At 34.5% G+C, this 27,024-nt stretch overlaps 1 protein-coding gene across 1 annotated transcript; it reads right to left on the bottom strand.

The window, feature by feature from the left end:
- Window positions 1–3,357: 3,357 nt before the first annotated feature.
- Window positions 3,358–21,391, bottom strand: LOC130055218 (uncharacterized). The gene is made up of 7 exons (XM_056167095.1): window positions 21,056–21,391; window positions 17,589–18,437; window positions 13,319–14,164; window positions 11,393–12,241; window positions 9,476–10,324; window positions 7,564–8,412; window positions 3,358–4,346 (listed from the first exon to the last, which is right to left on the bottom strand). The coding sequence occupies exons 2-7, from the start codon at window positions 18,435–18,437 to the stop codon at window positions 3,417–3,419; spliced, it is 5,172 nt and encodes a 1,723-aa protein (XP_056023070.1). The 5' UTR covers window positions 21,056–21,391; the 3' UTR covers window positions 3,358–3,416.
- Between the last annotated feature and the right edge of the window lie 5,633 nt (window positions 21,392–27,024).

Raw genomic sequence — 27,024 nt, 5'->3', positions numbered from 1 at the left:
ATGGTGTTCTTTCAGTTACACAGTTTATATTTAGTTGGGTTTTTTTTTTTCTTTTTTAGAATTTTGTTTTTTGTTGTTACTTTTGTGTGTGTGTGTGTGTGTGTGTGTGTGTGTGTGTGTGTGTGTGTGTGTGTGTGTGTGTGTGTGTGTGTGTGTTGATATTTTTTTCTTATTAATATCTTTTATAAATTATTTATTCTTAATGCAGAGTTAAAATAGAATCTCTCTGGGTACGAGTTAGCTTTACTATTTGTCAACGTAATTGGGTTAACTCATTCCACTTGAGATTAATTAAGTCTATTTCTATCACTTCGTACATTTTGGATCAGCTCTTTGGACGAATAAGGCATGTCCTAGGCATGTCCTAATTCGCTCCACTTTTAACATTTACTGGCAAGCCTAAAGACCAACAAACATGTAGTCTGCGTTGTAAATACGTTTGTAGAGTAGTGTAGTTGTAGTGCTAGATGTATTTATATGTAGTTTTTGTTATTACTCTCTGTTGATATTGGCCACACTATGTAATTCTTTTCGTTTGTACTAAAGAAGGGATGGGTCGTCCCGAAAATTTGACAATCTGGTTGTTCGTGTCGTTGGTCATTTTAGTGCTTTGTATAATTTTTTGAATTTGACCATGTATCCATGTTGTGGATCCGACACTTTGAGGTATCGGGTGTTGTTGGAACTTTAGTGCTTATACATGTATATATATATATATATATATATATATATATATATATATATATATATATATAAACCAAAAACAGAATATTATGTCTTGATATGAATGTTTTACTTAATGATCCAATAAGCAGCCACGGGTCTATCGAACGAAGTAAACATGGTGAAATGAAAATAAACCAGTTGCTAAAAATGATAAGTAAATTAGGCAGAGGTATTTAAAATGTACATGTATTTTCAAAAGTATGGTATAGATTTTATTTGAATTATGAACGTAGTGAAAGCTATAAGACACAACAACACCACCCCCTTTATATTATTTGTATAACTATGTAATACTATTATTATTACAAACAAACTTACTGGTCTCTGTGTTTTTATTATGGGTGTTGTGGTATAGACCATTACTACTACTATTACAGAGAAAATTACCGATTCCCGTGTTTTCCCGTTGATCAGAATACATACAGCATCAGGCATGCATTGAAAACTGAGCATATTTACAAGATCACAATTTATTGAGAATCATCAACACACAGTTTGAATTTGACACAAGCGATTTAAAAACAAAAAAACATATTGTAACATATAGAAATATTTTTATCTGTGACAATAAAAATTCCAGCACATTTACATGTATTACATCTTTAACAAGTGTCTCCGCGGTATTTATCTTCAACTTCTTGGGCATCAGATTGCCATGCGCAAACCTTGTCCGTCTTGTGGCAACAAGTACATCGAAGGAAGAGCTAAGGGCTGTAATATATGCTTCTGCCGGCTTTCGTAGTAGCTGCTGGACATGACGGAAACTGAAGATGGTGTTCTCCTAAGTTAAGGCGCAGAATCTCCAGATAGTCTGAATATATATATTGAAAATTCTTTATTGAAAATATAAATAGCATTAAACGATTTCATATACATAATATTGAATAATATTTATATTTAATTATTAAAATCAACAGAAGTACAATATGTATTTTAACAACAAGTATGACTATGGTAATGTGATGATGTTGTTTGACTTACAAATGAAATTACATGTAGGCCCTAGGTATCATTTTCCCATAGTTTTGATAGATAAGATAGGGGATACTTGTTTAAATTTGTCACCAATGAAACCGATCTAATCCCCTTTATTTTTCCGTTGATCACCATTACTTCTAGTTAGACTTTACAGATATATTACAAGTTATTATCTTATACTGCAATGTTGTAAAATATATACTTAATTTAGAAAAAGGGGAGGGGTAGCGGAAGGAGATGGTGACTTATTTATTGACTTATTTAATTTACAACTTATCTAAAAACAATTGACATGCAAATATAAATAAAATTATAATCAATAAAATGTTGTTTTGTCTAATCTTCGAAATTCGAATTTGTGAGGGGATGGGTAGAGAGGCAGGGGCGCAGGATATCCCTATCCTAATCGATGGGGGCGGAGGAGGTTTAGCAATCGTCCTTTGGAACACATCTTCACTTGTCTCCAAGCTTAAATTCTTAACATTTTCACCACGACTAAATTTAGAAAAGGATGGGGTCACAAACTAAATAACAGAAAATTGTGTTTAAAAAGCGGGGACAGCAATACTCCCTGTTTCTACATGTATGACTTGCGAGGGGGTATCCCCACCTATTCACACCATCAATAGATAACTTTCCTATCATTAAGACACACTCACATCAGCCCGTTGTCGTTTTAAGAAGGCTCCTCGGGATTGGGGCATTTTGAACTCCAGAACTTCAATCCATGCTGACGAATATGTACATCTGGCACGCATCACTTTTAAGTAGAATCCTCGCCCCCACAAAACCACTTGCCTTTAAATTCCCAGAATCTCCGTCTAGTTAAAGTTTTGAAAAGTGTTTTGAACACAACCAACTGATTTTTCTTGCATCAAACTTGTTTATGATCCATGCTATCCTCCGAGCTGCATCCTTCAGGGAACTAAAAAAAAGTTAAATCCGCACCCCTTCCCCGGAACACTGGGACAACCGTGTGTCACATAATACACCATAGTCCATTAATTGATGAGCAAATACACATATAATAATGTTAAAGCGGTTTGCATTGATAAAATACTTGGATTATCACCTAATTCGCCTCAGAATGACTGCATGCTTTATCATTCCAATTGTCGTATATGGCGTCACACAGTGATATGGCGCGTAAATTTCCGATCGAAATATGCATATTCCTGTGTTAGAATTTCAACTATATATAGAATATATCTGTAAACAGGCTCGCAACAATTTTTATTATACTGTATTTAGAATCCTTGTCAACGTCAACTATAGTACAAACAGTATTTTTCATAAATTTATGCAAAATACGAGACAAGTCTTTTAAGTTATGTGCAAGAAAATGTGTGTGTCGTACACCAATCGAAATGTTTCCACACAAGACAAAATGCTTCTTTTATTCTAAACGGAAATCTTCCTTCACGTAACAAAACGTCATTTAACCGATGCGAAACATACGTGCTGGTTAGGTGCTGTAAGGATTTTTGACAGAGAGTGCGACAAAATAAAATACTCCTCCTTCTCAATATGACGATACAATCGGATAACCTATCGCATGCTAGGGGTTGGGAACATAAAGAAAGTTAATTCCTACGATCCCGATCTCTTTACATGCATCAACGTTTTTGAAAAATCACCTAGATCTGGCGACGAACTCGCATCAGTAAAGCAATGTCAATTCTGATGGCAAAACATTAAATTTTGTACACAAACTAACGTTTTTCGAACAAGACTGCCTTCAAAATAATGACGATTACACATGTGACATATTCTTTACGTATTGTATATGTTACCTCAATATTTCGGATCTTCTCCTCAACATACACTACTGTTGATAGGTTGGTAGAATACAGGTCATTCCATGCATACACTGTAACAGTGTATATGCCAGTCGCTGTGTAGTGATGTGTAACATTGATGTCAGTGTACTTTTCAACAAAGGAATCACTTGTATTTAGATAGAAGTCCCCGTTCCCTAGTGAGATTTTGTAATTAAAGAAAGAAGGTGGCGCAGAAACAAATACCACGTTCATTGCATCAAGTAAGTCAATGTGTGTTGCTGAAGTTGAAAAATTCAGTGCATCCAGTTTATCCCAAATACCGACCTCCACTTCTAGGTATTTTGTGTCAATTTCCGATGTCAGATTACCCCAGATCTTGTAATATCCTTGTATTTCAAATAGATAGTCAAAATGGTATCCATTACGTATTTCTGCATCACTAAGATTTGTTTCGTTCTTTAGAACCGTGTGACCTGTATAGTTTGAATACAGTATTAAAGAACGGATACCTGCTGGGAAATGCTGGTTTGAAGATACATTGACGGCAAATGTGACGGGTTCGGTTGTCTGGAAATATGAATTAGACGGCTGTATGAAAAATCCGTTCAAAGGGACCAGCACTGTCATAATACACGTTGATGATATTTGGGATATGAAATTCCTTGCAACGACGGTGATATTGATGTCTCCGGAAGTTGTGATGTTAAATTCAAAAACCGTGTAGTTGACCGTGGTTCTGACAGATTGATGGGTGTCATTGACGTTCCATTCCCATTCCACTCCAATGTCTGCTCCTCCATCGACCAAGGCGGTTAAATTCACAAGTCCCGAATACACCGATATAAATCGTTGGTATATAATCTGAAAAAAAGTTCATTTTTTCAGATTTTGTAGGAATCATCGCTACTTGAGGATTTATTCGGTAAAGTCATATCTCACTCTGATAGTGACACAATCTCAATATGGTAAACTATGAGTTTCAGTCTTGATTTATTCCTACCATTAGCATTGACATTCAAATTATGCATATTTGACAAAAAAGATATCCACGGTCTAGGCGATGCAATGTCATCAATGTCATACAAGTATGATTAAACCCTTCCAATTTTTATTAGTCGACTAGTATATCAAATTAAAGGTGACTATAACTTTGCTTTCTATCTGTCCCTTTGTCTGTCTATTCCATTGGTTTTCCATAGTTTTTTTTTTCGTTATGCTTGTGAGGATTCATTTCAAACTTGTAGTGCAATTCTTGTTAGGGGTTGTTACAAGAACGATGACCCATACTTCCTGCTTTTCGAACTGAATCGAAACAAGGCAAACAAATCGTCGCACATTTACAGAGTTCCGAATTTTATTGGCTTGTTTTAAATTATAGTAATCAAACCCAACTTCACTATGTGACATTTAGCATACATAACGATATATAGTTAACCAATCCTACGAATATCAAACAAACAAATCATTACTTCCAAGGTGATCCATCGAATAGCGACAGTTACTCTAGACTATTGACATTACTTTTAAACGAGTTGGGTTACTGTAATTTATACATATAATTTACATCTTAAAATTATTATTTAATTAAATAATAAAAATGTTTTGTTTCCAATCTAAATATCATTATGTCAAATTACTTTACTATTAAAATTTTAATTTTTTACATGTCCTTATACATGTAATTCCATTGATAATTTATGTTTATTCAGTATTCAATGCATTCATTAACGCAACCTCCTGCTTTGCACATATATATAATAGGCCATCGTACCGTGGTTTCAGCGGGTGAAACGTCACAATATCTCAAATTACGTTGTATGAGCGATTTCAGCGGATGAAACGTCACAATGTCACAAATTACGTCACAAATTACGTTGTATGAGCGTCTTCACAGCGACTGCCACATAACTAATCTATTCATTCGCCATCTTTAATTTGCATGATTTATAGCTTCCAATATCATTCGTAAGTTTCCTTCCGGTTGGTGAGTAAAAAGTTTTACTTATATGTATAACTAAGGTTTTATCGTGCATGTTTACAAATATGTAAACAGTTTCGTATGTTTATAAGTATGAAAACCACTAAGCATCATTATTCTAATGTTAAATTTTTATGTTTACTAATATAGAAACAACTACATGTGTTATACTTATATAAACATCTAAGCATATAATTCGGGTTTTCTATCGTGTATAACTATATGTTTATTAGTATGTAAACAATTACATATATAAGTATCGTAGCATATTAATATTAGGAATATAAACTTTGCGTTTTTATCGTTTTAGTTTATATAAACATGTAGTTAAAATATAGATGCAGCTATACATCAAATCCCGGTATATTATATGTATATGTATATGCAAATATACATAAAATCCAGGTATGTTATTATACGTATGTATTTTGTAAACTTCTTTTTATGACGAACATTTAGATGCAATGTCGCAGTTTGTATGTATGCAGGCCTGCAGCATACTATTATATTTAATATATGTAAGCTTGTTGGATGTGTGCGATTTGTGATTTTGCATCTATTCTGTATTTTCATTATTTAATCAAATCTATATGTTATGTAATTAAGTATACCACTTCTTATGGTTGGTATTTTATCTATCATACAATTTTATCATAAGTACTAACTCACCACTTACTACATTATACATCTTCAGTTTTATACACATAATACATACTATCGAATAAGAATTATGGAGCCATGTCGTGCTCCGAGCTGGATCCAGTTACAGAAACATGGTACAGGGTCTGAGGTGTAGCACCTGACGACGACCTCAAAATTCTTGCCTGATGACGATCTCAAAATTGTTGTCTGGCATAATTTCATAATTCATGATTAACAAAGTAATAACTAGTGGCACTCTATTATCAAAATTTTCTTTGGCGACCCTACCCTAATTCTTTTCTGTATATATTTTAGTTATTTCACATGTATATACATACCTACATCCATATTACTATCACCTGTTACTAATATTAATAATTATGTAATAGTTATGGTATATTTATTTCGGTGTATCTTGAATTGGACGAAGGACGGAGACTCGTGCGATTACTAATTATTATTACCTTCTATTAGAATCCAAATAAATAACAAATATTTTAAATATTTAATTTTATATTTACTTATTATATTTTTTAAATTTTAATATACTTAAGAAATAAATTAAATAAAAATCATTATTAAAATTATTATATAAATAAAAATTATAATTTATTTCATTAATTTTTACTTTTTATTTAGTTTTTATAAATATAAGTTACTTCTTTATTTCATTATAATTTATGACATACGACCATCACATGTATGTGTCCGGCCATCAAAAGACAGTACCGCAGTCATCAGACGTGTTGGTACACGATGGTCCTTATTTATTTATATTTATTTATTTTTAAACCATGGGACAACCCATACGTCCCATACGGAGCATATGGAATGTTACTACAACACACTTCAACTTCACTATGTTGGTGCATTTGGGAGATGTTGGAGGGTGAGGCTGGATCGCAATGAGATGGATAGTATTATGGCAGATAATACAGTCACCAATCGGTTAACGATATATAGTTAACCAATCCTACGAATATCAAACAAAAAAAGTAACATAAGCCTATCCTTGATAAAAACTAAATGTGTCAACTGTATCAGCAACGAGACATCATATTAATCTAATACTGGTAAACATGGTGATTTAGTGAAAATAGTTAGGTTGCAGTACAAGGTCAAATTACATTAAATGTACACTATCTCTATCTATGTCCGTCGGTAATGGAGCAGAGATTGCTTATATAATGTTCAGATAAATTACGGATTCTTAAGATATGAAATTTCAAATGGAAATTTTCTTTCAACGTAGGTATTACTCAGTTGCTCCCACGTTGTTAGGAAAATGAGCGCCATCCATCGCTAATAATTGATGATACTTCGTCTAAAGCTAGTGACGACTTTGCAAGATTGACACAATCGGAAATTTGATGGAACATAACAAACAAACGGGTTCTGAAAATTATTTGCCATCAAAATATTGACGTTATTATGCGGTTTAAGTATTACATGCCTTACCTCCATATTTCGGATCTTCTCCTCAACATACGCTACTGTTGATAGGTTGGTAGAATACAGGTCATTCCATGCATACACTGTCACAGTGTATATGCCCGTCGCTGTGTAGTGATGTGTAACATTGATGTCAGTGTACTTTTCAACAAAGGAATCACTTGTATTTTGATAGAAGTCCTCGTTCCCTAGTGAGATTTTGTAATTAAAGAAAGAAGGTGGCGCAGAAACAAATACCACGTTCATTGCATCAAGTAAGTCAATGTGTGTTGCTGAAGTTGAAAAATTCAGTGCATCCAGTTTATCCCAAATACCGACCTCCACTTCTAGGTATTTTGTGTCAATTTCCGATGTCAGATTACCCCAGATCTTGTAATATCCTTGTATTTCAAATAGATAGTCAAAATGGTATCCATTCCGTATTTCTGCATCACTAAGATTTGTTTCGTTCTTTAGAACCGTGTGACCTGTATAGTTTGAATACAGTATTAAAGAACGGATACCTGCTGGGAAATGCTGGTTTGAAGATACATTGATGGCAAATGTGACGGGTTCGGTTGTCTGGAAATATGAATTAGACGGCTGTATGAAAAATCCGTTCAAAGGGACCAGCACTGTCATAATACACGTTGATGATATTTGGGATATGAAATTCCTTGCAACGACGGTGATATTGATGTCTCCGGAAGTTGTGATGTTAAATTCAAAAACCGTGTAGTTGACCGTGGTTCTGACAGATTGATGGGTGTCATTGACGTTCCATTCCCATTCCACTCCAATGTCTGCTCCTCCATCGACCAAGGCGGTTAAATTCACAAGTCCCGAATACACCGATATAAATCGTTGGTATATAATCTGAAAAAAAGTTCATTTTTTCAGATTTTGTAGGAATCATCGTTACTTGAGGATTTATTCGGTAAAGTCATATCTCACTCTGATAGTGACACAATCTCAATATGGTAAACTATGAGTTTCAGTCTTGATTTATTCCTACCATTAGCATTGACATTCAAATTATGCATATTTGACAAAAAAGATATCCACGGTCTAGGCGATGCAATGTCATCAATGTCATACAAGTAAGATTAAACCCTTCCAATTTTTATTAGTCGCCTAGTATATCAAATTAAAGGTGACTATAACTTTGCTTTCTATCTGTCCCTTTGTCTGTCTATTCCATTGGTTTTCCATAGTTGTTTTTTTTTCGTTATGCTTGTGAGGATTCATTTCAAACTTGCAGTGCAATTCTTGTTAGGGGTTGTTACAAGAACGATGACCCATACTTCCTGCTTTTCGAACTGAATCGAAACAAGGCAAACAAATCGTCGCACATTTACAGAGTTCCCAATTTTATTGGCTTGTTTTAAATCACAGTAATCAAACCCAACTTCACTATGTGATATTTAGCATACATAACGTTTTGATGAATTGAATTTAAAAAGTAAAGAGTTCTAAGTAAAATAAGCCTATCCCTGATAAAAACTACATGTGCCAACTGTATCTGCAACGAAACATCATATTAATCTAATACTGGTAAACATGGTGATTTAGTGAAAATAGTTAGGTTGCAGTACAAGGTCAAACAACATCAAATGTAGACTATCTCTATTGATGTCCATCGGTAATGGAGCAGAGATTGCTTATACAATGTTCAGATAAATTACGGATTCTTAATATATGAAATTTCAAATAGAAATTTTCTTTCAACGTAGGTATTACTCAATTGCTCCCACGTTGTTAGGAAAATGAGCGCCATCCATCGCTAATAATTGATGATACTTCGTCTAAAGCTAGTGACGACTTTGCAAGATTGACACAATCGGAAATTTGATGGAACACAACACACAAACGGGTTCTGAAAATTATTTGCCATCAAAATATTGACGTTATTATGCGGTTTAAGTATTACATGCCTTACCTCCATATTTCGGATCTTCTCCTCAACATACGCTACTGTTGATAGGTTGGTAGAATACAGGTCATTCCATGCATACACTGTCACAGTGTATATGCCCGTCGCTGTGTAGTGATGTGTAACATTGATGTCAGTGTACTTTTCAACAAAGGAATCACTTGTATTTTGATAGAAGTCCTCGTTCCCTAGTGAGATTTTGTAATTAAAGAAAGAAGGTGGCGCAGAAACAAATACCACGTTCATTGCATCAAGTAAGTCAATGTGTGTTGCTGAAGTTGAAAAATTCAGTGCATCCAGTTTATCCCAAATACCGACCTCCACTTCTAGGTATTTTGTGTCAATTTCCGATGTCAGATTACCCCAGATCTTGTAATATCCTTGTATTTCAAATAGATAGTCAAAATGGTATCCATTCCGTATTTCTGCATCACTAAGATTTGTTTCGTTCTTTAGAACCGTGTGACCTGTATAGTTTGAATACAGTATTAAAGAACGGATACCTGCTGGGAAATGCTGGTTTGAAGATACATTGACGGCAAATGTGACGGGTTCGGTTGTCTGGAAATATGAATTAGACGGCTGTATGAAAAATCCGTTCAAAGGGACCAGCACTGTCATAATACACGTTGATGATATTTGGGATATGAAATTCCTTGCAACGACGGTGATATTGATGTCTCCGGAAGTTGTGATGTTAAATTCAAAAACCGTGTAGTTGACCGTGGTTCTGACAGATTGATGGGTGTCATTGACGTTCCATTCCCATTCCACTCCAATGTCTGCTCCTCCATCGACCAAGGCGGTTAAATTCACAAGTCCCGAATACACCGATATAAATCGTTGGTATATAATCTGAAAAAAGGGTTCATTTTTTTTCAATTTTTTTTAAGGAATCATCGCTACTTGAGGATTTATTCGGTAAAGTCATATCTCACTCTGATAGTGACACAATCTCAATATGGTAAACTATGAGTTTCAGTCTTGATTTATTCCTACCATTAGCATTGACATTCAAATTATGCATATTTGACAAAAAAGATATCCACGGTCTAGGCGATGCAATGTCATCAATGTCATACAAGTAAGATTAAACCCTTCCAATTTTTATTAGTCGCCTAGTATATCAAATTAAAGGTGACTATAACTTTGCTTTCTATCTGTCCCTTTGTCTGTCTATTCCATTGGTTTTCCATAGTTGTTTTTTTTTCGTTATGCTTGTGAGGATTCATTTCAAACTTGCAGTGCAATTCTTGTTAGGGGTTGTTACAAGAACGATGACCCATACTTCCTGCTTTTCGAACTGAATCGAAACAAGGCAAACAAATCGTCGCACATTTACAGAGTTCCCAATTTTATTGGCTTGTTTTAAATCACAGTAATCAAACCCAACTTCACTATGTGATATTTAGCATACATAACGTTTTGATGAATTGAATTTAAAAAGTAAAGAGTTCTAAGTAAAATAAGCCTATCCCTGATAAAAACTACATGTGCCAACTGTATCTGCAACGAAACATCATATTAATCTAATACTGGTAAACATGGTGATTTAGTGAAAATAGTTAGGTTGCAGTACAAGGTCAAACAACATCAAATGTAGACTATCTCTATTGATGTCCATCGGTAATGGAGCAGAGATTGCTTATACAATGTTCAGATAAATTACGGATTCTTAATATATGAAATTTCAAATAGAAATTTTCTTTCAACGTAGGTATTACTCAATTGCTCCCACGTTGTTAGGAAAATGAGCGCCATCCATCGCTAATAATTGATGATACTTCGTCTAAAGCTAGTGACGACTTTGCAAGATTGACACAATCGGAAATTTGATGGAACACAACACACAAACGGGTTCTGAAAATTATTTGCCATCAAAATATTGACGTTATTATGCGGTTTAAGTATTACATGCCTTACCTCCATATTTCGGATCTTCTCCTCAACATACGCTACTGTTGATAGGTTGGTAGAATACAGGTCATTCCATGCATACACTGTCACAGTGTATATGCCCGTCGCTGTGTAGTGATGTGTAACATTGATGTCAGTGTACTTTTCAACAAAGGAATCACTTGTATTTTGATAGAAGTCCCCGTTCCCTAGTGAGATTTTGTAATTAAAGAAAGAAGGTGGCGCAGAAACAAATACCACGTTCATTGCATCAAGTAAGTCAATGTGTGTTGCTGAAGTTGAAAAATTCAGTGCATCCAGTTTATCCCAAATACCGACCTCCACTTCTAGGTATTTTGTGTCAATTTCCGATGTCAGATTACCCCAGATCTTGTAATATCCTTGTATTTCAAATAGATAGTCAAAATGGTATCCATTCCGTATTTCTGCATCACTAAGATTTGTTTCGTTCTTTAGAACCGTGTGACCTGTATAGTTTGAATACAGTATTAAAGAACGGATACCTGCTGGGAAATGCTGGTTTGAAGATACATTGATGGCAAATGTGACGGGTTCGGTTGTCTGGAAATATGAATTAGACGGCTGTATGAAAAATCCGTTCAAAGGGACCAGCACTGTCATAATACACGTTGATGATATTTGGGATATGAAATTCCTTGCAACGACGGTGATATTGATGTCTCCGGAAGTTGTGATGTTAAATTCAAAAACCGTGTAGTTGACCGTGGTTCTGACAGATTGATGGGTGTCATTGACGTTCCATTCCCATTCCACTCCAATGTCTGCTCCTCCATCGACCAAGGCGGTTAAATTCACAAGTCCCGAATACACCGATATAAATCGTTGGTATATAATCTGAAAAAAGGGTTCATTTTTTTTCAATTTTTTTTAAGGAATCATCGCTACTTGAGGATTTATTCGGTAAAGTCATATCTCACTCTGATAGTGACACAATCTCAATATGGTAAACTATGAGTTTCAGTCTTGATTTATTCCTACCATTAGCATTGACATTCAAATTATGCATATTTGACAAAAAAGATATCCACGGTCTAGGCGATGCAATGTCATCAATGTCATACAAGTAAGATTAAACCCTTCCAATTTTTATTAGTCGCCTAGTATATCAAATTAAAGGTGACTATAACTTTGCTTTCTATCTGTCTTTTTTTCTGTCAGTCTGTCTGTTCAATTGGTTTTCCATAGGGGTTTTTTTCCGCTATGCTTGTGAGGATTCATTTCAAACTTGTAGTGTAATTCTTGTTAGGGGTTGTTACAAGAACGATGACCCACATTTCCTGTTTTTCGAACTGAATCGAAACAAGGCAAACAAATCGTCGCACATTTACAGAGTTCCCAATTTTATTGGCTTGTTTTAAATCACAGTAATCAAACCCAACTTCACTATGTGATATTTAGCATACATAACGTTTTGATGAATTGAATTTAAAAAGTAAAGAGTTCTAAGTAAAATAAGCCTATCCCTGATAAAAACTACATGTGCCAACTGTATCTGCAACGAAACATCATATTAATCTAATACTGGTAAACATGGTGATTTAGTGAAAATAGTTAGGTTGCAGTACAAGGTCAAACAACATCAAATGTAGACTATCTCTATTGATGTCCATCGGTAATGGAGCAGAGATTGCTTATACAATGTTCAGATAAAATACAGATTCTTAAGATATGAAATTCCAAATGGAAATTTTCTTTCAACGTAGGTATTACTCAATTGCTCCCACGTTGTTAGGAAAATGAGCGCCATCCATCGCTAATAATTGATGATACTTCGTCTAAAGCTAGTGACGACACTTTGCAAGATTGACACAATCGGAAATTTGATGGAATACAACACACAAACGGGTTCTGAAAATTATTTGCCATCAAAATATTGACGTTATTATGCGGTTTAAGTATTACATGCCTTACCTCCATATTTCGGATCTTCTCCTCAACATACGCTACTGTTGATAGGTTGGTAGAATACAGGTCATTCCATGCATACACTGTCACAGTGTATATGCCCGTCGCTGTGTAGTGATGTGTAACATTGATGTCAGTGTACTTTTCAACAAAGGAATCACTTGTATTTTGATAGAAGTCCCCGTTCCCTAGTGAGATTTTGTAATTAAAGAAAGAAGGTGGCGCAGAAACAAATACCACGTTTATTGCATCAAGTAAGTCAATGTGTGTTGCTGAAGTTGAAAAATTCAGTGCATCCAGTTTATCCCAAATACCGACCTCCACTTCTAGGTATTTTGTGTCAATTTCCGATGTCAGATTACCCCAGATCTTGTAATATCCTTGTATTTCAAATAGATAGTCAAAATGGTATCCATTACGTATTTCCGCGTCACTAATATTTGTTTCGTTCTTTAGAAGCATGTGGCCTGTGTAGTTTGAATATAGTATTAAAGAATTAATCACTGCTGGGAAATGCTCGTTTGAAGATGCATTTATGGAGAATGTGACGAGTTCAGTTGTCTGGAAATATGAATTAGACGGCTGTATGAAAAATTCTCTTGGACGAAGTAATGTTACGATACATGTCGATGATATTTGGGATATAAAGTTCCTTGCAAGAACGGCGATATTGATTTGCCCAGGAGTAGTGATGTTATATTCAAAAACGGAGTAATTTATCGAGGTTCTTAAAATTTGATGGGTGTCATTGACGTTCCAGTCCCATTCCACTCCAATGTCTGCTCCTTGATCGACAATGGCGGTGAAATTCACATGCCCCAGATCCGAGGATATAAATCGTTTACAAAGGAGCTGGAAGAATATATATTAACAGTTTATATCTAATATTACGATATACAATTGGATATCCACACTTATTGTTTTAGTACCCTTTATGTGTGTGCCCTTTATAATGTAATACTTCATATATCAATAGTTGTTTTCTGCTTTTGACGGTGTTTGACATAGGAACAAGAGCTATCTGTCCGTTATAATTATTTTTACAATGTTATCATCTTGTATTTAGCAAGAAAACACAATGCTGTGGTTTGGTTTCTTAATCTGTTTATTATCCTAATTCCGGAGGATGATCTAAAAATATATAAAATCGTTAAGTACTATCTCACTCTATCATTCACACAATTTAGTCAAATCATAAATAATTATTTCAAAATATCTAGTTATTGATATAGTATTTTGATAATTACCAATAGAGGGTAAACCCAAACTCTCGCCGTAAATTCAGGAAAAACAGAAACTGTGGTGAATCTAGGTTTCTTTGATGTAACTATATACGTAAATATATATAGTCACTTAGCCCAGTTAGGGGTGTTTTCGGGTTAGTGTTATTGTTCGAATCTTGCTGATATAGCACCAAAACAAATAAAACAACTAACAAGATACTCGCAACCATACACAGTCCATACTGACCTCTCACACACCTCTGGCAATCGGCGTTCATCACGATAAATATGAATGGGATGAAACGTCTTGGGAAGAAATGATGAATAATAATTTTGACGATGTGTATAATGAAAAAAAGTATCCCCACCTCCCCAAATTGGAAGTGTTCCGAATGAAACCTCCTCCATTTAATATACTACATGGTATCGAGGAGAAAGCATGGGCAAGAACATAAAAGTTATGATCTCTGATTGTATAAGATTTCAAGTCTAACGCATAAGACATCTAAAAGGAGAAGCATTCACAAACTATTTTAACAATTTCCAACCCTCTTAAATCTACTACAAGGAAAATAATTGGATCTCCCTGTCCCGACAATATGAACATCTACAAATGGCAATGAAGTATTGTACAAAGTTTCAAATCTATCAGATAAGCTATATAGGAGAAGTGGTCACAAGCTATGTTACATCCTCCCCCTCTCTGAGATCCACTATAACTTTTAGGAAAATATTTGGATCCTCTTGTCCATGCAATATGTATATCTACAAATGGTAATGAAGCATTCTACAAAGTTTCAAGTCTATCCGATAAGCCATATATAAGGAGAAGTGTTCACAAGATTTTGTGACAGACAGACAGACAGACGGATGCACGGACAGATTGACTGAAAATAGAAAAGCAATATCTCTCCCCTGATAATTAAATTAGTATATCAAACATGCAATGTTTCATCCTGTGACACAATGTCAAGAGATATTTGTCTTTTGTAATGTTTGTTTATAATAACAACTGTTGAATGTAAAACTTATACGGTACCAATTTTGATGCACCAGATGCGCATTTCGACAAATAATGTCTCTTCAGTGATGCTCAACCGAAATGTTTGAAATCCGAAATAACTATGAAGTTTTAGAGCTAAATATAGCCAAAAACAGCGTGCCAAAAAAGTAGAGCCAAATTCCTCCAAGGATAAGAGCTATGCATGAGGGAGATAATCCTTAATTTTGAAATGAATTTCTAAATTTTGTAACAGCAATTAAATATACATCCGTATTTTCAAACTAGTAACGAAGTACTTAGCTACTGGGCTGTAGAGACCCTCGGGGACGAACAGTCCACAAGCAGAGGCCTCGACCCAGGGGTCATGCTTTAAATAAATACAAGAGTTATCTGCTCTTATATAGTGACCAGTGCAATATGTCTTGATGATGTTCATTAATCTGCAGTTCTTTGCATTTATCGGAAGCTTTTTATAGAGTCAAGAGTTATCAGCCTTCGTCTTATATATAATTACAAGAGTCATCTGCTCGTGATAACACTTTACACAGATATGTAGCTGTCCTTTATAATGATTGATGTAATGACTAGAGTTATCTTTTCTTTAATTATGTAGAATACAAGGGCAGTAACAACTGTTATCTGCGTATGATAATGCTTTTAACAGCCACACGATTTATCTGCCCTTTATATAGTGATAAGAATCTTGGTCTCTCGGTTGCATACCAAACACTCTAAACACAAACGGTTTACATGATAGCGAAATGATTGATTCATTGATTGTATATCATTTAACGTCCCTCTCGAGAATTTTTCACTAATATGGAGATTTCACCATTGCCGGTGAAGGGCTGCAAAAGTTAGACCCATCCTCGGCGCTTACTGTCTTTGATAAGGGAGAAATCTTTATCATGTCACACCTGCTTTGACATGGGACCTCGGTTTTTGAGGTATCATCCTAATTCAGTCGCATCTTACGACAAGCATGGGGGTACTGAAGACTTATTCTAAACCGGATCCCCGGGGGTGGGGGTACTGGGGACTTATTCTAACCCGGATCCCCGGGGGTGGGATACTGAGGACGTATTCTAACCCGGATCCCCGGGGGTTGGGGTACTGAGGACTTATTCTAAACCGGATCCCCGGGGGTGGGGGTACTGAGGATTTGTTCTAACCCGGATCCCCGGGGTGGTGGTACTGACGACTTATTCTAACCCGGATATCTGGAGGTGGGGTACTGAGGACTTATTCTAACCCGGATTCCCGGGGGTGGGGGTACTGACGACTTATTCTAACCCGGATCCCCACGGACAGGAGTTGTATGTCCTTTATGGTGCTTAATAAAGAGATAAAGGTTATTTGTCCTTTAGAGTGTTTTTCATTGAAATGGATTTATTTGCTCTCGATAATGCTCCGAGTATCAACAGTTAAAGACAAGAGTTTTCTCCCAATTTTATGCTTTTTTAGTGGCTTTCATATATTATAATCCATACGGTAAGGGGGGTTATAGGTTTCATTTTTTTTATTCCAACATTATGTAATCATGTCAATTTTAGCTTGCCTGGACGATGAAGAGCTAGTACTATCACCCTGGTGTCGGCGTCACACTTTGATAGAAAACTTAAACATGGACCATATCTTATCTTCAATATGCTGTATATGAATTCCTCATGGCCAGGCCTTTGATTTGATACCACGACTTTTGACACAGTGACTTTGACGGTGGACTTTGACACACTTTTCACAAAAGTTAACCTAGGCTTCGTGCATATTTTGAACCAAAGAGGCAAGGATAAGTATATTCACGTTTCCTGGCGAGCTACGTTGTTCTCTGACAACTCTTGTTTATAAAATGCTTTTCCAGAAGTTCTGAATTTTCAAGGACATCCCTTACCGGTCACATTTAACAAGGACTAGGAACTAACTTATTCCATCGTTAAAGCTTATTCGCTTGTTTTCAAATAAAGTAACGTTTGATAAATTCTCTTTTCTCAGTATAATCAGAAAAGATACCAGTACCTACTAGAAATATTTTGAGATGTTTAAAACTTACATCAATTGAAGATATGGTTTTTTCCACATTCACGATTATTGTAGAGTTCTTTGAGTAAACTTCATTCCAAGCTGTAAGAAGAATTTTGAATTGGCCCACTCTTTCGAATGTTTTTGTTAAATCTGTTCCTTCAAATGGTTGATCATACGACGATGTTGTTTTGTTGTCGCTCGTATCGTCTCCATACCATATAATGAAGTTGAAATGAGACTGTGGAGTAGAAATCCACGAAACAGTGATAGGGTCTTTATAAGTAATGTTGGTTTTGGATACAGCCATTTCTATTTCATCAAGTTTGTCCCAGATCCCAACTGTTGTTTCGAGATATAACGTATTAATCCGAGAAATAAGTTCCCCAAATATTTTGTAATATCCCTGAACCTTGAATGCATATTGAAATATCATCTGGTTTTGAAATTCATGCTCCATGAATGTCGTATTCATCAAGAAGTCCGAACTTTGAGTGCCATTTGCAAACAGCAGTAAAGCTACTTTACCAAATGCATTCTGCTCCGGTAAGGTACTGTTAACAAAGAAAACCGCTGGTTCTGTTGTTTGAAAGTAGGGTGCCTTGGGTGTTATCAGGAAGTCCTGCAGTGGATACAGCGCAGTAACGGAACAGGAAGTCGTGCTCTCCGACACCGGATTTCTAGCAGTAATGGTAACATTCATTTCACCGACATTGGTAACACTGCACCGTATTGTCGATACATTCAGGGTACTGATAACAGATCTGTCTTGGCAGTTTACATTCCAACTCCATAACACATCTACATTTGCACCATTAGTTACACTGGCAAAGAACTCGACTGAGTCGTTATTAACGGACAGGAATCTGGCACAGTCCATCTGAAAACAACGGAATATTGTAACATTTCTACTGGTTCGATATCAAACACTATATGCAGGCAGTTTTACTATATATTTCGTAGTTTACGTAAGCATTGAATATTGCGAAATTACGGAAGCCCATTAGTGCAAACCAAAACTAAATAAAAAACGAAATTATTATATAAAAAACGAAATTATTATATAAAAAACGAAATTATTAAATAAAAAACGAAATTATTATATAAAAAACGAAAACTAAATAAAAAACGAAATTATTATATAAAAAACGAAATTATTATATAAAAAACGAAATTATTAAATAAAAAACGAAATTATTATATAAAAAACGAAAACTAAATAAAAAACGAAATTATTATATAAAAAACGAAATTATTATATAAAAAACGAAATTATTATATAAAAAACGAAAACTAAATAAAAAACGAAATTATTATATAAAAAACGAAATTATTATATAAAAAACGAAATTATTAAATAAAAAACGAAAACTAGATAAAAAACGAAATTATTATATAAAAAACGAAATTATTAAATAAAAATCGAAATTAATAAATAAAAACGAAAATATTAAATAAAAAACGAAATCAAGAACAGTTTTTGAGAATATAATGTGTGTGTGTCAGTGGAGCTTAACAAGGAAGGAAACATGGCTCCTAATTCTTTGATTTACTGCGATTTCATCATCGCCAATGGAGTTTTACAGCTATAGCTATTACCCACCAAAAAGCAAAAGCTTTTAAATTAATGGCACACCCTCCAGAGAGACAAAGACGTTTTCTCTGTTCTACATTGTACCTATAGTGTGGTTCATACCAACGCAATAAAAATTTAAGGGATATGCTCACACCTTCATTTCAGAATAATCAACCTGCATGATAATTGTGAAGTGCAAATAGACTTCTGATGAGGCGGATCTGCATGCAGCTAAACTTCAATCTATCGATCAATCCAATCAATTTGCTCAATTTTCACACCGCCGAAACACTTAATTAGTGTAGAGTCAAGTGATTGTTGAGGTATGTGGCTGATGGGAGCCATATATATTCTTAGATTTATGGGGGCTAGTGTTGAAGTAATTTTGGAGAAATCCTGTAATCCGATACACGACGTTTGGGACCTTTCAGCGAACATAGTAGATAAACGTGTGGTGAATGGATAAGTTGTCTAATTTGTAATGTCATTAGATTTCTGTAAAACTCCATTGGCGATGATGAAATCGCAGTAAATCAAAGAATTAGGAGCCATGTTTCCTTCCTTGCTAAGATCCACTGACACACACACATTATATTCTCAAAAACTGTTCTTGATTTCGTTTTTTATTTAATATTTTCGTTTTTATTTATTAATTTCGTTTTTTATTTAATAATTTCGTTTTTTATATAATAATTTCGTTTTTTATTTAGTTTTCGTTTTTTATATAATAATTTCGTTTTTTATATAATAATTTCGTTTTTTATATAATAATTTCGTTTTTTATATAATAATTTCGTTTTTTATATAATAATTTCGTTTTTTATTTAGTTTTCGTTTTTTATATAATAATTTCGTTTTTTATATAATAATTTCGTTTTTTATTTAGTTTTGGTTTGCACTAATGGGCTTACGTACGAAATGACTCATATATATCAAATCGACAAAACATGAAATATTTGCAAGCGCATTGTTAATCAAAACTTTTTACTACAGTAGATGTAGTTGAAATATACACGGTATGTGTATATTTCAACTACATCTACTGTACTTAATACAATAAATGTTACATTATCAAATACGTACTTACTTTTTTATCCTTTAATAAAAAGCATTAGAAGATTTAATGACATTTGCTTATAACTGTAAAGACCGAATCACCAAAGCCTGTTAAGTGTATGAACACTCTCAAGCGTGACGTCTGCGTTTAGGCCGAACATTAGCATAATGAAAATAAAGTTTTGTTGCCTTTTTCCGTCTCAGACAACGTAACTACATCTCATTCGATGTCGAAAAAGTTGGTCTTAACTCTAATGTGTTTACTATTACCAACCAAACACAAGAAATCAATTACAATGCGGGCTTTTTCAACAATTCTTCATTCCGTAATTGTACTTTCACTTTCTCGAAGTGACAACGTGGTCGAATGTCACCTGTTAACTACCTTACCTAGCTATTTACAATTAGATAAATTTTAGATAAAATATTAATTGTAGAAAGTTCAAATTGTACAACTTGTTAGTGATGTTTATGATATTTGATTGAAATTGAATTTAATATTTCAGCATTGCGCACTGTTTTTTCTTTTACGATGGTACATTATATGCGCTGTTCCATGCCATTCCGTTAATTGCTACTTACCCAAAGGATTAAAATAGATTAAAAAAAACACCATATATTAGAAAAGACTTTTAAAATGTAAATATAAGCAATGCATTATTATTTGTTTGCACACACCTTTGCAATTATGACGTTATGAGACTCCATCTTTCAAAAAATAATAATCCATTGCTTAGATATATCTTAAATGAAAACGAAATACACATGTAGTTTTGAACAAAAGTTTACAGACAATCGGTATTGATTGATTAAAAAATGTTCAGATAATATGCTTCGTGGCATCCAATGAATGTGAAATAACTTACAGTTATCTTTGATAATGGTTCTTCGTAGACAATGTTGCACAAAATTTCCTCAGAGGATGAAGAATTAAAAATGTTTGCCAATAACTTTGCGGAATATCGACCATAATTTGGAAATATTGCACTACTCAGCGAAAATTCAAGAGATAAAGTTCCGTTTACTTCATCCCCATCCTTCCAAGTGTATGAATTTCTTTTTAATTCGATCGACTCATTATCCGGGGTCTCATAAATAAGAAAAACTCTCAAAGTTTTGGTTGTGTTGCTCGATATGTCCACCACGAGCGATAAACTAACCGTTTCATTATTCGTTAGTACCACAGACCCGTTCCGTTCATTGGAAAATGCAAATCTATTGATAGAGCCTGTAAAATGAATTAGAAAAATTCAATACACAGATTGATTGTATAACATGTTGAATAGTACAGATGCTTAGAAATGGATTCTTGTAAAAATTCAGAAATATTAAATAATATGCAAACAAAAAACATGTTAGCTTTAAAACATACATATATAAATAATGTAGCTATGTTCTTAAATATCAAAACAGAGTCTGCTCGCGGCCGTTTCACTAATCGATCGTTAATCGTAAAAATGCTATTACGTTTACGATCACATGACGCGCACGTCTTCTGAGTGTTTCACGAAACCTGTCGTGGCCGTTGCACTTACGACTGGGATTTACGTCTGGCATTCTATAACTAAATTTGAATTGAACATATTGCATTGACTAAACATCAAAGGATTGGGCACAAGATCAAAACACTTATATAACCCTCTCCTAATACAATAAATCATAAGATTTCCATTCATTATATATAGTCTATAACAAAGACAATTCATTTATTAATAAAGAGAGTTATCATGTAATAAGAATATCATATCTCAGCGCACCCAATAAACATGGAATGTTTGAGGTGAAACTCTACCGCACGGTTAATTTGACCGGTAGCGCGGAAAAACGGGACTGTGCCAAAGGAGTATTTTACATCTTTGAAACTAAGGGTAAAAGATATAAGATTGACACATCATATTTTTAAACTTTATCTACATTTTTTTCAACTAGGTAAAAATCAATTAAGGTAACTCCATACTCGCATTATTATTTGATAAAAGTTTAAAATGTGTATTCATTTCAATTTATTAGAGTTAAAACTAATAAGAGGATAGAACATCACGCATTTTAATATGCGGGACATACATATACATAATCACATATCAACGTCAGAAAATTGCAATCATAAATATTATTTTTTTTAAAACTGGTTAAAACGATATCATAATATTCATAATAATTTCATGAAACTATTCAAAATGTCTGTACAAAATAAAGAAACAGGAGTTTCAACAGTCTCACTTAAAGTCAGCATTTCGCAAATTTTGTGGTCGTTATAACGATCTAGTTTGCCAATACAAGCTTTCATTGGGTCAAATTGTCTCTGACGTATTTCATAAAGATTGTTAGGCCGTTCTTGGAACACTGATTATGACTACGGATAACTGCGTTTGTCTGATAAAGATATAGGGCTCACGGCGGGCGTGACCTGCCGACAGGTGATGCGTACTCCTCTCAGGCACCTGATCCCACCTCTGGTGTGTCCAGTGGTCCGTATTTGCCCCAACTCTCTATTCTATATTGCTTATATGAGTTATGAGGTCGATTACCGTTCGTTATCCTTACCTTTCATAATGTACTTGATCAAGGATTTAATAAAAACAAAGTCATTGCCCCTGGATTCAATATTTTGAAACACATTGTTGATTATTGATATATAACATAAGACTTTTGAAATAGTTTATGTTTAACAAGATTATTTACAATAACCATTAAAAGAGACTCCAACAAAATTGATGGTAATATCATGCATAAATTTATGTCTCTGTCTTCATTTAGATATTGCGCAACGTTTCGTCGCAATATTTATTTTGCAAATATTATTTCCCAAATCTCGACTCTAAATTTTAAAGGAGGGTAAGTAGGTAGATAAAGTTTTTTCTGCGAGCAGAATTTTATTCAGTACGAAATTTCCATTAACATTTACTAATATGTTGAGTATTTTGACGTCTAACAGGAATGATTTTTTAAATGCATGTTTTGAAATAATAGGTGTGATGGATGGCATTTACATTGCAAATGGGAGTACACCTCGATGTGTTGAGTCTTGTGCATGGTTTTGGAAATTTTCAATAAATATTAGCAGTACATGGTTTGAACTTTTATTTGCGGCAACTCACATCCCACATTTTAAAACGTACATCAAACCAACAAAATTGTTCCAATAATTTGTACGAAAACGTACACATAATCCTTCAGTTTTTAAAGGATATATTAAAGGTGAAACCATACAGTGAGATGAATATGCTGTGAAGCATGTATAAATAAGACTGACATTCTTGTCCACTCATTGGTGAAGTTGTACTGACCGACTGAAATGAAAAAAGACTTTCAAACCAGTGAGCTATATTTTATTGCCAGAGTTATGTCATTGGATTCAGATTTTTTGTTGCCAGATTTATGTCAATGGATTAAAGTATGAAATTCAACAGGCGAAGATAACGAACAGCGATTAATCTCATAAAATCCTATGAACAATACAAAATTAAGAGTCACATGAACATTGACACCTGGACACAGCAGAGGTAAGTTCAGGAATCTAGGATTTGTTAGCATTACTGTTGACTTCACGCCGTGATCCCTATCTGTTAATCAGGTATACAGAGTAATCCGTAGTCAAAATCACTTGGAAAAAAACCGGCCTAACAATTGGTATGAAACACGTCAGACGGTATTCAGCCTAACGACAGGTTGTACTCGCAAATATGATCATCAATGACCATAGAATTTACAAAATGCTGACCTCAAACGACTTTTTTGTCAGTATAGTTTTAAGTTTTTATGCGATATATACCATTAAATCAAAAAGATACTAAAATTCTTACCATGACATCCGCAGAAACATATAGCATAAACCAATATTAGATTTGAAAAAATCATTGTATTATCCATTGCAATATTTTCATGTCAACATCTTTCGGCAGAAATTTCGTTCGTCTCTAATTACATGTATACTGGTTGGTAGATAGTAGAGGAAATCTACCTCTTTTATTGATAGATAATTTGGAATCGATTTTTTCGATCATAAACATTCATACATATTCATTACTGCTCTAACATATATTCAGTCTATTTCTGCAATGCGAAGAATTACTAAGCATTTGCTTTAAATGGCCAATAATGCTCATCCAAACTTCGTCACGTGATCACACCGCAACTCAAACTAGGTAAAATACGCCTGCATGTATATGTATCTCAAGGCTTTTGCTATATCTCAGATAACTTCTACTTGAGAAGAAAAAATCTCTCGCTGTGGCCTTCAATTAGACTTTTAGATATATCGATGACGTTTTGTCTATTAACAATGATAGCTTTCATTCATATGTCGATTTGATATATCCCTGTGAGCTCGAAATAAAGGACACCACAGAGTCATCCACTTCTGCTTCATACTTAGATATTCTATTGAAAGTAGACATTAACGGCAAACTGACAACTCAACTGTAGGACAAACGGGATGATTTCAGCTTCTCCATCGTCACCTTCCCATATTTATGTAGAAATATTCCATTATCACCTGCATATGGTGTTTATGTATCTCAACTGATTCGATATGCAAGAGCTTGTTCTGCGTATAGTCAGTTTTTAAATCGAGGTAAGCTACTGACAAACAAGTTGATGGTACAGGGATTTCAACAGTCTCGATTGGAGTCAGCATTTCGCAAATTCTATGGTCGTTATAACGATCTAGTTTGTCAATACATCCTCGCATTGGGTCAAATGTTGTCTGACGTGTTTCATACCGATTGTTAAGCCGTTCTTGGCACACTGATTTTGACTGCGGATAACTCCGTTTACCTGATCAGGATATAGGGCTCACGGCGGGTGTGACCGGTCAACAGGGGATGCTTACTCCTCCTAGGCAGCTGATCCCACCTCTGGTGTGTCCAGGGGTCCGTGTTTGCCCAAGTATCTATTTTATACTTAATCGATCAAATGTGAGATAGATCAAAACGAGCACAGCGGAAATTATGGCGCAAACAACAGAAACAGTACAGAGAGAGAAGGAAAAAACAGCCACTGCCTTTAACACCTCCACACCTGATCCCACCTCTGGTGTGTCCAGGGGTCCGTGTTTGCCCAACTATCTATTTTGTGTTGCTTATAGGAGTTATGAGATTGATCACTGTTCGTTATCTTCACCTTGCATAATAGTTTATGTTTGTCATCGTTTTAAGACAGAATATATTTATTTTAAAACGGATGTTCATATTCCTTTATTGAATTGAAGTCAGAAACTACTATGCGGTCCTATCAATAATGGAAATAATTATCTTAACTTTGTCCAATGGCACTTTCATTTCTGTATGTTAATAATCCTCACCAACAGCTAAAAACTCGCATTTTTCAACTTTTGTCATTATGTTTGGACTTTGCCTCGCCAAGAAAAAATATTTACCAAAACCTGATTCTGTAATTTTAAGATTTTTAAGCACGTTCCATAATATAATATGGAGACAACTTTTGGAAATAAGAACAAAAAAGTTCAAGATTCTTTAATGCATGCACACAAAATATTAATCTAAAATATTGGGGTTACACCTGGTGAACTTATATTAAAGCCCTTGCATTGTAATTTGTAAAGCGGGGTTAAAAGCAATAGATTTTAAAACGGAGAAAAAGCATAGAAAATCGGTTACTATCTACAAACAAGAGCAGAAAAGCACACACCACATATAAATATGTCTTATAATTCATCGGAGGTCGATTAATACATGTATATAACGAAACAAACTAGAGTTTAAGTTTTGATTATTTTTATTTGGGTTAGTAAATTCATAGCCTAAATAGGCTTTTGATCAGTGGATATTGAGAAAATTATAATTCGTGGTAAAGAAATTAATTTCGTGGAAACGAATTTAATTAGAGAATTCCTTCCACCTGTCTCCGTAACTTGTCCACTAGTATAAGTATATATTGTCTGGTTCGCAAAATAACCATGTAGTTTTACACACAGGTCTGTGTAATGCTCTCAGGTCCCTACACTTCATACCAACAGTCTGAGTAAGCACATTTTGCTGATTGGATAGCTATATAATTAGTAGACCTCTTCACCAAGTTAATGTCGAGAGCTGCCTGTTCCTAATAATGTTTTGTTAATTGTTTTCCATTTGTATATATATTATTATTAGATATGTCATTACACTTACTAAAAGAGTAAAAAAAATTCCTCCAGTACATTCTTAGATGAATGGCGTACAAACGAACAAAGTGTCCAAGTTATTTTTGAATATCAATATGCTACTGTGGCGTAGGATTGAATAAAATGGAAATGACAGATTCTCCAGAAAACATAGGTTAGTCTTTACATGTAGTAAAAGTCATATTTTTATAATGATCTATCTGTGTGCATGTCGACAATGCAGACAAAACTTTGAATAGCGAATACGGATCCCACCTCTTCAGAATTGCTTCATCCTAAGTCTGAAGTTACGATGACCAGTCGAAGTAAAATTAAAAAACGTGACATTTCCTCTAACAAATCATAAGAAAAACACATGGGAGACCAAACAAAGAATTTAAAACACCACTCCTCGTAGTGTTATATTTCGATGCTCGTTTTAGGTTTATATAACCAATAAAACATTCATAGTCGTTCTCAGTTAATGGCCTGTTCGATGATAAAACAAAAAGCACAATTCGGCTAAATTGGACGTTTTATTGAAATTTAAGTGGAGTGCCTCATTTCGTTTCAACGAGGATTTACCATGAACGCAACATTAATTATAGATGAGTAATTTTCATTTACTTTTTCCTATCCTGCCAACATATTTTCAATAATATAAATAAAACAGAAATAATTAGTGGTAACTTTGTACATCATCATGTGACCTTGTACCTTGTACCCATTCTCAGC

This window comes from Ostrea edulis, chromosome 5 (assembly GCF_947568905.1).
Source record: "Ostrea edulis chromosome 5, xbOstEdul1.1, whole genome shotgun sequence".
NCBI classification, from domain to species: Eukaryota; Metazoa; Mollusca; class Bivalvia; order Ostreida; family Ostreidae; genus Ostrea; species Ostrea edulis.
This window is presented reverse-complemented; position numbering and strand designations above follow the sequence as displayed.

What these genes read in the sequence shown, in the direction of transcription:
- LOC130055218 (XM_056167095.1), bottom strand. Translation starts at nt 18,437, where the DNA reads ATGGACTGTGCCAGATTCCTGTCCGTTAATAACGACTCAGTCGAGTTC. An exon ending in AAACCATATCTTCAATTGAT is followed by an intron (nt 14,165 to 17,588) that starts GTAAGTTTTAAA and finishes ATATTCTTCCAG; the next exon opens with CTCCTTTGTAAACGATTTAT. An exon ending in AGAAGATCCGAAATATGGAG is followed by an intron (nt 8,413 to 9,475) that starts GTAAGGCATGTA and finishes ACTTTTTTTCAG; the next exon opens with ATTATATACCAACGATTTAT.